Source organism: Petaurus breviceps, unplaced genomic scaffold (assembly GCF_028583685.1).
Source record: "Petaurus breviceps papuanus isolate PSGF00001 unplaced genomic scaffold, PetGlider_PUasm1.0 126, whole genome shotgun sequence".
Taxonomy (NCBI): Eukaryota; Metazoa; Chordata; class Mammalia; order Diprotodontia; family Petauridae; genus Petaurus; species Petaurus breviceps.
In genome coordinates this window covers 20,202,207-20,215,799 of record NW_027185655.1, presented here as the reverse complement: position 1 = coordinate 20,215,799, position 13,593 = coordinate 20,202,207, and the positions used below count along the sequence as shown (strand labels likewise).

General features: G+C 39.5%; 1 protein-coding gene and 1 long non-coding RNA gene across 3 annotated transcripts in view; one reads left to right on the top strand and one right to left on the bottom strand.

Moving 5' to 3' along the window:
* DNAJB14 (DnaJ heat shock protein family (Hsp40) member B14) overlaps window positions 1-13,593 on the bottom strand; it is a 102,132-nt gene that overhangs the window by 31,094 nt on the left and 57,445 nt on the right. For both annotated transcript variants that reach the window (XM_069094046.1, XM_069094036.1), the window contains one exon: window positions 3,456-3,601. In XM_069094046.1, the coding sequence (XP_068950147.1) occupies window positions 3,456-3,601 (146 nt within the window). The remainder of the gene's footprint in view (window positions 1-3,455; window positions 3,602-13,593) is intronic.
* LOC138165749 (uncharacterized) lies at window positions 5,360-9,603 on the top strand. The gene is made up of 3 exons (XR_011169434.1): window positions 5,360-7,252; window positions 8,195-8,292; window positions 8,818-9,603. It is a non-coding gene; the product is annotated as an uncharacterized lncRNA (long non-coding RNA).

Here is a 13,593-nt window from a genome sequence, read left to right as displayed (position 1 = left end):
GTGTAACCTTGAGCAAGTTACTTAACCCCAATTGCTTAGGGGTGGCCAGGTGGCTCAGCGAGTAAAAGTACCGGCTCCAGTGTCGGGATGACCTGGAGATCGAATCCCGGGCTCAGATACTCAGCACCACACCCAGAAATGACTGGCCGTGTAACCTTGAGCAAGTTACTTAACCCTGATTGCTTAAAAAATAAAGAGAGACATGTGTCTGCGTGGCAGCAAGGTAAATGACACAGAGCCAGCATGCATCAGAAGTGTGTTTCAAGTCAGGCCTTTGGGTTCCAAGGCCTGCTAGCCACTACACCACACTTGCTTTTCATATTTCATTTTAGCACTAAAATGATTAAACATTTTTTATTCTTAGAAAAAACCTACTAGAACTAAATGATTAGCATTTGCAGGCATTGGTTTAGGGTTAAATTGAGAGACTTGAATGACAATAGAGTTGGAAAGGACCTTATAGATAGATCTTCTTGTCTCTAATTTTCAAGTTGAGGACACAGAGGCCCAGGGGCAAAGTTACTTGTCCAAGGTCATACAGACAGTAAACATTAGAGCAAGGATTTGAATCTGTATCCTGATATAATCAGGGATCATTCTGCCTCAAGTTGAATGAAACAGTATGACCCAGAGTAGACAAAGGGATCCAACATGAATCCAAATGAATTTCAACATGAACAGCAATTTGATCTAATAAACTCATCTGAAATATAATAACAACACACTTTAGAATATATTTCTGGAAGAATGAAATCTACTACCCATTTACTCCTCAGTAATCATTCCAAACACATAATCAAAGGGTCTTCCTCCCAACACAGAGCTGAGATAGGCTACTCTGAGGGAATTTCCATTTGTTTAGGTTAGGAAGGGGAAGACGAAGGGGAGTTAATAATTCTGGAGCACAGGGAACTTTGGAGGGATGCAGGTCTAGGCCGGATATAAAAGTGGAAAAATAGATACAAAGATCAATGAGAAGAGGACTCTAAGCAGCTGGGGAAATGGGGTGGAGAAGAGAGAGTGAGGTGGTGAGAAAAGGTTGTAGAAAAGGAGGTGGGAGGGCAGGGGAAACAAACTTCACCTACTTTGTAATTCTTCCTAGGACCCTGATGGCAACAATTGCCCCAGGTGCATTATCTCCTCTGTCACCTGCGGTAGGCTGCCAATGCCTTGTGTAGGACAACATCCCTGTTTAAAGGTGCAACTCGATTTAGGCAAACCCATTATAAAAAAATCTGGATTTTCAAAAAGAAAGAAATTAGGGAGTGTGGGGGGATCATTTTCTTTACAAAAGAATTCAGCATCTAATTCCTTTAAATGCACAAGGAAAACTCGTGATCTTAAATGATTTTATAAAAATTTAATTTATCCACAACTTTTAAGGAACATATGTATTGCCTAAAACCTGGTACACTTATATTCACAATCAAAGAGTCACAAGAAATCTGTATAAGTTATTTAGTTCATATCTCCTTAGTGGCATATAAATGACCAAACCCTGACCTGGTGGTCAGAAGACCTGATTTAAGTACTGGTGACTTTGGGCACATTTTGTCTTACTTCAATTTCTTTATCTGTCAAATGAGGGGGCTGGACTAGGTTATCTATAGAGTCTCACCCAGTGTTATGATTCTATTAAATTCCATTCTTGAAAGCAAATAAGATTTAACAAAACATCATAAAGAAGTCACACCATATAGGTAACTTAAAACCCTCATGATTAACACATTACCCCTTTGGGTTCTTTTTTTTTGGGAGAGACAAATATTCTGAACCAAAATTACATATGTAATAAAGGAGCTTATCAATTTTTTTTTTAAATTTTAGATGACAATAAACTACAATAGTTACACAGGCATTTATATTAATTATTTGGGTAGAACTAGTTAAAGCTTTGCTAATATTACTTCACTGAAGAGACTGAAGAAAAATGTAGTTTATTTCCTTAAATAGTAATTTTAATATTAATTTTCCTTGGATAACCAAAAATTGCTACCACCACAGTTGTTTCCAAATAATTTTTTAAAAAAACAAGCTATCAATGTTTTTAATTTCTCACATTTGGGAAATTCTCAAACAGAAAAAAGAATAATAAAGATCGTAAATTTTTCAAGGTTATACTTGAAGTACCATTATGAACTACCTATTATTTGATAAATATTTTGTATTTATGGGAAAATGAAAGATAATTTTCTTAACTTCATTAAGTAAGCAAATTTTAAAACTCCATATTGAATCAGAAATCATATTTTAAAGAATATTTCATTAGCAGAAAGTTACCAGTAATTAAGGTGGCTAAGCTGATCAGCTTTGTAGTTCTGGTTTTTTATGATCCAAGATAGCTATCTGCAGTCTGGTAACATGAACCAAGTGAAATGTCAGATAACATTTGGTTGCTTTTGAATAAAAGTTTTTTCTCCATAAAATTGATTACTTTAACTTAAGGGAAAAGAAACCTAGTCAAAATGGCTGACATTGAAATATATTTATATCACTAGAACAACCAACTTTAGTAGTCAAATGTTACCTACATGTGGTTGTAACCTCCAAATGCCCTTAATGTCTTTTCTCAGCAAAAACTTCCAAGAAATAAACTTCTTTTTTGGAAACATTTTTTAAAAGCAGATAGAGTTGTGTAACCTTGAGCAAGTTACTTAAGCCCAATTGTTTAAAAAAAAAAAGTTAAAAAGCAGATATAGTCTTTCCATAGGACTAATTCTTCTACCCTCTTCAGAACACAATTGTTTGGGCCAATTCACATAGCTCTAAGAAGCCAACAATGTAACAGTACATAGGAAAAAATTTCGTAGTCCCCAGCGAATGATGATCACAATCCTAACTACATTCTTATAAAGTGGAACTTATTAGAACCAAACTATGTTACAAAGAGGTATGAAACAGAAAGTGCAATCTTACAGCACATTAATTCATTACTCATTGAAAGACAAAAATATAAAAAAAAAAGAAAAAAGGAAACTGTATGAAACATGAATGAAAATAACAGCCCACAAAAATGAGAGAATAAAAACTGGTTAAAACAAAATTTTAAAATATCAAAAAAAAAGAAAAAAAGAAACGGGCTGGGGAAAACAGATGTGAATAACTATACCATAGTACATAATAGTCATGAAAATATATTTTTTAGTGTTAAACTTCCTATCTTGCTTTTTGTTAACACGGAGCCGATGGCAGCCTGCCAACTATTCATGCAGAAGCATTTATTTAAATATTTATGTTTAGTGGGCTTGACCGCCTAGAAATACGCTGAGGGGTTTGGCCTAACCATTTACTCAGATCTGTGTCAAAATGACAGCACTGCCAAGTCGTGTTTCTACGTGGCTCCCGTGCACCTCTGAACACCATGAGGAACTTTCTAAAAGCGCTCTGATACTCAGAAGCCGCCATGGCCACTGCACTTATGAGCTACGTCCGGGGCTGCAGAAGGGCTACTTTACTTTTAAAAGCGTCTGTTGCTCCGGGTGCGTGGTTTTTGTCTGGATGAAACTTCAAGGCCAGCTTTCTGTACGCTTTCTTCAGGTCCTCGTCACCGGCATCTTTTGTGACTCCCAGCACTTCATAGTAATTTTTACACTTGTTTATGCTGTGAAGAAGAGAGTGTTACATGAAATAAATGTCAGGAGAAAATTTTATGCAACTTACATGAACTTCTGGCTCATTAGAAATATACAAATCACTCTTTTTGCTCTGTTGCTTACCAAACACAGGGAGACCTAGATTATGGCTCATATTTCTCCATTTGCTCCACTGTGTTCCAAGACCACACACTACACCCCAAATTCTAATCAGTTATTTTCTTTTAAGAAAGGCAACTCAAGAGTTCATCACATTTGAAAGATAACTGATACTACATGAAAGATAGTTGATAGCACAATGAAATAGGAAATATTTGGGAATAAGAATAATTTGAAACTAAAATAATTCCATAAGGAAAAATTTCTAAACACTCTGCAACTTTCATTTAATTGTAAATTTTTAGCTAAGAATGATCAACAGGGCAAAAATTCAAGATGTAACATAAACAAATATAAGAAATTTGAATCTTCACATGGCTTAACACCAAGTAGGATAGAGGACAGTCAGGAAGGGAGGGAAGTTTCTTTATGTAGGTAAAATTCCTATTAAAGTGAATTTTAGACCATTAAAATGGCCCTTTGGCTGAATCCAAATTTCATAGAACAAATCCTCTTAATTAAAAGATTTGTTCTGTAAACTTGGACCCAGTCAAAATGCTGTATCCAAGGACCTAGAAGGCCACATGTGGTCTCAAGGTCACAGGTTCCACAACCCTGGATGAGAGAATTGATCTACTGAAGTAGACGGAATCTTATGCCTAGGAAAGATGGCAAGAATGGTTAAAAGGTACCTGAAACTTATGTTAGGTGAGGAAATAGTAACAGAATGCTCAGCAGCCCCAAAGTGAGTTCAAGTCACTTAGCATGGACAAACATAAATGACGGATAAAGACAAAAAACTGGAAGAAGTTGCAAATTTAATTTCTGAATTGCTATTAGCAATCTTTGGAGAATATATCAGGTATTAGGGGATTGGAGACAGAGAAATGTCTCCATGATCAAAGAGGAAAAAATAGTAGATGATTCAAAATATACTAAGAGGAAAGGATGGTTAAAAGAATCTCCTCCCTGGACCCGTATGTACATAAGTATTTATTGCAGCTCTTTTTGTGGTGGTAAAGAATTGGAAATCAAGGGGATGCCCATCAATTGGGGAATGGCTCAACAAGTTGTGGTCTATGAATGTAATGGAATATTACTGTGCCATAAGAAATGAGGAGCAGACAGACTTCATCATAACCTGGAGAGACTTCTATAAACTGATGCTGAACATCTGTACATAATCACAGACACAATGTATGTGTGATGACAAACTTCAACAGATTGGGCTTCTCTCAGCAATATAAGGCTATAAGACAACTCCAAAAGACTCATGATCGAAAGAGATATCCACATTCAGAGGAAGAGGTGCAAAGTCTGAATGCAGATTGAAACAAACTACTTGCTGTGTTTCTTTTTCTTGCTTTGTTTTGTTTCCTCTTTCCCACTGATTATCCATCAGTTATAGTCCTTCTTTACAACCTGACTAATGATTAACGTGAAGATATTTGTAGATCCTACATTCGAGTGAATGCTGCCATGATGGGGTGGGGTGGGGTGGGAGGACAGGGAGGGGGAGAAAATTTGAAACTCAAGGGACTGTGGAACTGAATGTTGTAAACTAAAAGTAAATAAACAAACCAATTTAATTTTTTTTTAAAATCTCCTCCCCTCCCCCTTTTAAATTGTATATTTCCTATGTCTCAATCACCACTAATTCTCCTTAAAGATTAGAGATGATTAAGCAATCAGTATCACAAATTCTTTCAAGACCCAGGATAGTATATGTTCAGGGGGAGAACCATCCATACATCAAGAGCAAAGATAGTCCAAATAAAGTCCTAGAGGAAAATGCCCAACATGTTAAGTGGATGTCCCATCATCCCATTGATAATTTATGGAAAGATATGGACAAAGAATTACTCAAGATGAAAGTCATAGATGGGCTATGTTCTACATTTGGGAGGGAGGGAAAATGGCATCAATAATTCTTTGAATATATTTTACCATGGGGGAGAGCACATCTACACAAGTACATGTAAATATGTATGTAATATGTAAGTATGTTTACAAGTAAGTAAACAAAAATCACAAAGGCTGAAAGCATTAAAAACTGGAGGAAATGGGGAAGGAAGGAGAGGAGCTGGGGAGAAATCAAGAAAAGTAAAGTACAGGAGGTGGCAACTCAGCTAAGCATCAAAGGAAGACTGAGATCCTAAAAAGTGGCAACTAGAAAAGAGTACTTCTGTGCAGTGGGGACAGGCTGAACAAAGGTGCAAAGGCAGGTCTCAGAGAAATGTGCCTATTGCATTTAGGAAATATGAAATGAATCTGAAAAGGTGGGTGAGAACCAGACTGGGAGGGATTTTAAATGCAAGTCTGAAAAGGCCATACTGGCCCCTAGAGGCAGCAGGGAGGCAATGAAGAAACCTGAACAGAGAGACATGGGCAGACCTGTTGTGGCCTCTGGGGCATTAATGTGACAAACTATGTGGAAGGTTAACCAGAAAGGGGAAGACTGAAAGGCTGAAATGGAGGACAGCTGGGAGAATGGCACAGTTACTTCAGGCACAGGGTGAGAGGGGCTAAGAGATGACCCGAGGTACAATTATCAAGGATTACCACCTGATGGAACACGAGGGGAGTGAGGAAGAGGGAAGCAAAGCAGAGAGATCATGGTGCACTTGAGAGAAATAAGGAAGGTCTGGAGGACTGGTACATTTAGAGAGAAAGAGCAATCTAAGATGTCTATGAGGCATCTAGCTGGAGAAATTCAACAGGAAGTTGGTAACTAGAGAGGTGTTAGGGCTGGATTTTGTAGATATGGGAGTCATTTATAAAAGGGAGAGGGAGAGGGAGAGAGAAAGGGAGAGACAGAGAAAGGGAGAGGGAGAGAGAGAGAGAGAGAGAGAGAGAGAGAGAGAGAGAGACGGAGATTCAAAAATATCTCTCAACAACTTAGAAAACTGGAAAGGTGAAGAGGAAGGAAAGATTTTAAAAGCTATCAAATGGAAGGATTAGTCTTATTCTGCTTGAGCCTGGAGGGTCCATCTCGGAATGATGGCTTTAGGTTGCAAAGAGGCCAATTTAGGTGTGAGGTTAGGAATATCTTTCCTGACAAATAAGAGCTTTCCAAAGTGGAATGAGCTGGCTCCCTGCAGGATAACATGTCAGGGATGCAGAGAAGGAAGTTTTTCAACTGTGCACCAGACTAGACAATCTCTGTGATCTATTCTAGGTGGAGAACCATGTTGAATAAGCAGAGAAGACTGGGTGATGATCCCCAGTTGAAGAGACTGAGGTGGAAAAAACTTTGCCCAGATGCAGGCTTTCACCTCTGTAAGGGTTATGGGATTTAAAGATCTTCCATGCCTGGCTGGACTTGCTGACGTAGCAGGAAGGGGTGGGGCAAGAGGAAGCAGAAGCCCAGGTAGAGCTCTTGAGGCCACTGGAAGTGGTGGTGGCGGAGGAATTCCTACTTTTGAGCCAGCCAGAATTTCTACTAAGGACTTCTGCTGAGGACTGCCCGGGACGTGAATAGTGGGACAGACCTGCTGGGAGCGAGCTGCATGGACACTGAGAAGTTGCTGTGAGTGGGGAGAAGAGGACCTTTGCCTGAGGTAGCCTGTTCTGTTTGAAGGCTTGAGAATGTGGGTGTTTACTACATTAACTATGTGTGCCAACTTCATAACTACTGTGATGGCCTTGACTTTCTGGGACTCAGTTTTCTGGCATTTGAATAAATGTTCTAGCTTCATTCCCTATGTAGAGAGCCTGGTATATTTTGTGACTAATAACCATATCAGCATATTTATAGTTACTGTAGATATTGTGAATATTGCATTGTTGATACCTCACTCTCTCGCCATCTTTGGCCTTCACTCCCCAATTCTTTCCCACCAGAAACCCAGTGGGTTCTGCTGCTGGAACTACCCTGGGCTCTGATGGGTGAGTTTTTACCTCATCTTACTTATGTGCCCTTTTCCTCTCTTTTCTTCACCCATTAGAATGCTGGAGCACAGTTATTGTCATGTTGGCTTAAGTTTCTATCTCTAGGCTTTATCCATCTATCGGGTCTAGATGGCTCTCTATCAGCCTCTAGGTAATTTCCCGATGAGGGCTTCTGACAAGAGCCAGTTGGATTTCAAGTCTTGGCCCCCCAAAATGTCTGGACCAAGAGATCCAGATGGTTTGGCTTGACCTTGAACCTGCAGGGGGAGGGGGCGGGGAGAGACAACAGATGAGTCCTCTTGCCTGACCCTGGGTCGAGGGAAATTTCACTTTAACCCACAAGTGGCGTATTAATTAGGAACAGAGTCAGGAAGGGATTTTCCCTTCAGTTCCCCCGACACTCCCTTGGGAGATAAATTTACCAAACGAAAATGACCAGGTGAAATTGACTTGAATAGTGGACTCTGTGTTTGTTCTGTGTGTTTTTATGTGAAGTGTGTGTGTCTGTGTGTTCAAAAAAGAGAAAATATTTTACTATTTAGATTAAAATACTTGGTTAACTTTAAAAAAAAATCTTCCTTCTCTGTCGTTATTCTCTGAACTTTTACTAGGATTGGAATGTAGAAGATTAAGGAAGACTGGAAGGGGAGTGGGGAGAGAGAATTCTCTTAACTTCCAGCTTCTTAAGTGAGGAAGTGGGACAGAATTGGTAAGTGAAATTATTTTTTTATTTATCTGAAATGTCTGAAGTAGTTTGATTAAAGATTAGGAAAGGGAAGAGATAGAAAGAAAGAAAAGGAAAAAAATCTCTGGAAGGCAGAAAAAAAAAGAAAGGAATGGGTACATGGAAATTTAAGGTAACTGTTTCATATCTGATAACTTTGCTTAGATTGTAAAATGTAGAAATAGTGTTAAAGAAATTTCTAAATTGAATTGAATTGCTTTTGGAAGGGATGTGATAAAAAAAAGTGAAACTATTACATTTGGTATAAAGGTAATAATGTTCAGATTGCTCATTTGAAATCTTGGCCATTATAAAAATGTATATGGTAGTTTAAAGTTGTAATTTATTTCCTGTATAAAGTGGTTGGGAAATGCATTCACCTAAAATTGTTAATAGGATGGAAACAAATTTTAAATACATAATGTTTGGGACATTGTACATTTCTAAGTTATGTAATTTGGTAAAATTATGAACTCTGTTGTTAAAAACAATTTTCTTATTACTATTCAGAAGCTGTTAAGTACCTTAAAGTTCTTATGAAGGCTCTACAAAAGTTGTGATGTAAAAACTGGGAAGAAAAATGAGAGTCAACAACCAGACTGAGGAAAATTGCACCTTAAAAAACAGACTGACTCAATTGGGAAAAGAGGCTCAAAAAGGCAATGAGGAGAGGAATGCCTTGAAAAGCCAAATTTGCCAGATGGAAAAAGAATCTCAAAAGTTCAATGAAGAGAATCGTTCCCTTGGATTTAGATTGGAGCAAAGGGAAGCTAGTGACTTTAAGAGAAATCAAGATGATAGTTAAATAGATGCAAATGAAAGAAAGAAGTCAATGTGAACTATCTCATGAGAAAAACCACTGAACTGGAAAATAGATCCAGGAGAGATAATTTAAAAATTATTGGACTACCTGAAAGCCATGATCAAAACAAAAAAAGAACCTAGAAATCATCCTTCAAGAAATTCTCAAGGAAAACTGCCCTGATGTTTTAGAACCAGAGGGCAAAATAGAGGTTGAAAGAATCACCTACCCAGCAAAACTGAATATCATCTTTCAGGGGAAAATATGGTCATTCAGTGGAATAGAAGACTTTCAAGCATTCTTGCTGAAAAATAAAAGAGTTGAATAGAAAATTTGACATCCAGATACAAGAAGCAAGAGAAGCTTGAGAAGGTAAACAGGGAAAAGAAATCATAAGCCACTGATCAAAGCTGAACTATTAACATTCCTACATGGAAAAATGATAATTGTAACTGATGAAACTTTTCTCAGTATGAAAATAGTTGAAGGGAATATACACACACACACACACACACACACACACACACACACACATATATATCGGAGTGTATACCGGCACATGAATACATGTGTGAATGTGTGTATATATCCTTACAGGTACCCACAGAGGGCACAGGACCTATTTAATAGGAAGGGATGATACTTAAAAGGCGAAATTAAGAGGTGAGAGAGGAATATAATGAGAGGAGATGGGGAGAGACAGAATGGGGTAAACTATCTCATAAAGAAGAGGCAAGGGTAAAGGGTTACAATGGAGGGGAAGAATAGGAAGGGAAAAGGGAATGGGTCAACCTTATTCTCACTGAATTTTGGTCGGGGAGGGAATGGCATACACACTAAATAGGGTATCTCACCCTACAGGAGAGTAGGGGGAAGGGGATGAGAAGGGGAGATGATGGAAGGGAGGGCAGGCTTGGGGGGAGGGAAGTTGGAAGCACCCACTTTTGAAAAAGGACAGGATCAAAGTAGAGAATAGAACAAATGGGTGGTGGGATAGGAGGGAGGGAAATATAGTCAGTCTTTTACAATGTATCTACTATGTTAATGTTTTGCATTAGCTATACATGTACAATCTATACTGAACTGCTTATCTTCCCAGTAAGGGTGGGTGACAAGGGAGGAAGGGGATGAATCTGGAATTCAAAGTTTTAAAATCAAATGTTTAAAATTATACATATACACACATAATATTATTAATACTATCCTACATGTAATTGGGAAAGAAGATATACAGGCACTGGGGCATAGAGATCCACCATGCCCTACTGGAAATGTCTAAGGGGGTATGGGAGAAGATATGGGAGAGAGCAGATTGGAGGAGGGGATATCCTGTGGGACTGCTATTCTAGGGTCGTGGGTAGGGGAAAAACGGGGAGAAAATCTGCAACTCAAAATCTGGTGCAAATTAATGATGTAAATCAGAAGTTAATAAAGCATTTGAAAAATGAAAAAAAAAAGATAAAGCTATTAGGTTTAGGTTTAGTATAGGTATTCCTGTATAAGTCAGGGTCCTTTAGTTTGTAGTAATATGAGGACAAGTAGGTCAAGGGTTTGTGGGAATATTATTCTGTTATTTAGTTAGTATCACACTTGTCTCAACTTTGTTATAATTAGTTAATGTTATAAGGAGGATAGTTTCAGGAATACTTGGTAAATATTTTAATTGTTTTAATTGTGAGGTTAATGTAAATCCCTTAGTGAAATCCCACCCTCCTGGTGGAGGAATTAATAATGGATTGATGCAAAATATAAGAATCTGGTTTTAATGTGTGATCATGACAACTGACTGAGACTCCAATTTTAATTTTGTAAGAATGATAAGGGTTCTGGGGTAGTCATTTAAATTGGTTTCAAGGTTCCTTTTGTAGGTAAATGAAAGAAAGAAGGAGGCAGAAAGAGAGGCTGGGATGCAGGACTGAAGATGGACAACCCTAAGCTACCAGAGGACTTCAGTCAGATGATATACCCCTGCCAGACAGCAGTGTGAAAAGAGACTTTTGGACTTTGAAAGAACTATTGTTTGTTATTGTTTTCTTTTGAATTTATGTATCTGTACTCTTTTTTTTTTTTTTAAGCAATCAGGGTTAAGTAACTTGCTCAAGGTAACACGGCCAGGTGTTTCTGGGTGGGTGTAAGTGTCTGAGCCTGGATTCAATCCCAGGTCATCCTGACTCTGGGGCCAGTGCTCTTAGTCACTGTGCTACCTGGCTGCCCCTGTATCTGCACTCTTAAAGGGGAGTGCCCCCTTGTATGCTGTCAATGCCACAAGGGGAATTAGAATTAAGAAAAGTGGGGAAACTTCAAAAGGTATATAAAAGAACAGGGGGGACTGTGAGAGATAACTTGCAGTGAAGTTTCCCCATTCTGAAACTTCAATCTACTCGGCCTAAGTTTGTTTTTTTAATACTAATAATAGTATACACACACACACACACACATATTTTTTAAACATCTGATTTTAAAACTTTGAATTCTAGATTCATTCCCTTCCTCCCTTGTCACCCACCCTTACTGGGAAGATAAGCAGTTCAGTATAGGCTGTACAAGTGTAGCTAATGCAAAACAATAACACAGTAGATACATTGTAAAAGACTAACTATATTTCCCTCCCTCCTATCCCACCTCCCACTTGTTCTATTCTCTACTTTGATCCTGTCCCTTTTCAAAAGTGGGTGCTTCCAACGTCCCTCCCCCCCAGCCTGCCCTCCCTTCCATCTTCCCCCCTACTCTCCTGTAGGGTGAGATACCCTATTTAGTGTGTATGCCATTCCCTCCCTAAGCCAAATACAATGGGAATAAGGTTGACCCATTCCCTTTTGCCTTCCTATTCTTCCCCTCCATTGTAACAATTTTCCCTCGCCTCTTCTATATGAGATAGTTTACCCCATTCTGTCTCTCCCCATCTCCTCTCATTATATTCCCCTCTTACCTCTTAATTTCACCTTTTAAGTATCATCCCTTCCTATTAAATGGCTTTATGCACACCACACTACTGCTCAAGATAGTTCCATGGACTCTAGGACAAAGGCCAAACTCTTCATCCCAGCATTTTTAAAGCCCACCACAGTCTAGCGCCTGCCTGTTTTGCTGAACTTGATAAACATTCCTCCCCCTCTCCTAGCCACACTGCTGATCCCCATACATGACACCACATTTTCCTCGCCTCTGGGCCCTTCTACTGAGTTCAAGGCTCAGCTCAAGTGCCATCTCTTGCAAGGGGCCATCTCCCCCAGTAGTTCATACACAAGCCATTTAGTATTTATATTTATTTGTGAATATGCTGTATGTTCCAGTAGAATGTAGGCTCCTTGAGGGCAGGGACTTTCCTTTCTTTTTTTAGCAAACAGCACAGAGCTCAGGATATGTTTTTGGTCATTTCATTTCTGTATGGAGCCCCCAAGGACATGCCTAAGACCCCACAGTCAGCTTTATCAGAGATGGGATTCAGTTCTTCCTGGTTGTAAGGCCAGCTCTCTCTATTCATGACAATTACACAGCCCACCTCCAACCACTGCCCCTGCAGACATCATCAAAATGGCTGACCAAGCCCTTGTGGAGATGGGGCTAGCCATCTGTACCAACCACAACCTACAGGGCAGGCAAGCCCATTTAACTGAAGCAGCAAGGCACTCAGAGGGAGAATCTGGAAACGGTATGTGCCAGGGAAGTCAAACCATCACCTTAACCGCCAACCTCCAATTACTGACCAAATGGCACCAGGAGTCAGGAGCTGTAGCCCCAAGAGTCCTCAGCACTGTCAAATGGCTGAACATCTGAAACAGATACGATTCTTATCCCTGGAATGAAGCTCAAGAAGAACAAGATTAGGGGCAGCTGGGTGGCACACTGAATAGAACACTGGCCCTGGAGTCAAGAGGTCCCGAGTTCAAATCTGGCCTCAGACACTTAACACTTACTAGCCATGTGACTGGACAACTCACTTAACCCCAATTCCCCTGCCTTCCCCCTTCCAAAAATAACACACACACACACACACCCCGAGAATAAGAACAAGATCAGGTAAGCTTTGGTTGTGCACACCAAAGACCACAGGCCCTTTCAGATGATGATGCTGTGCTGTCTCTGCCATTAGAACATAAGCTCCTTAACACTGGCCCTGGCTGGATCCCCACACTCAAAACAGTGCTATGCACATGGCATGTGATTAATGAAGGCCTTTCCATTCATTCATTCTCAGTGCCAGGCTGCCACTCTCTGGGAACATGGCAGTCATTTGATAAATGCCTGCTCTAAACTATGATCCCATAAGAGAGCATGTCCCAGAAATCAGTAAGTGAGAGAGAGAGCAGGAGGGAGTGATCTATTGCATCATGCTGCAGAGAGGTCAGGAAAGGAAAAAACAGTGGGACACAGGAAATCATTCCCATGCTGGGCAAAGCGGTTTCGGTAACATTCAGTAACCAGATTTCAAGGGTTGAGAAATGACTAGGAAGGAGACAAAAGAGGAGAAAGCAGGGAAAATT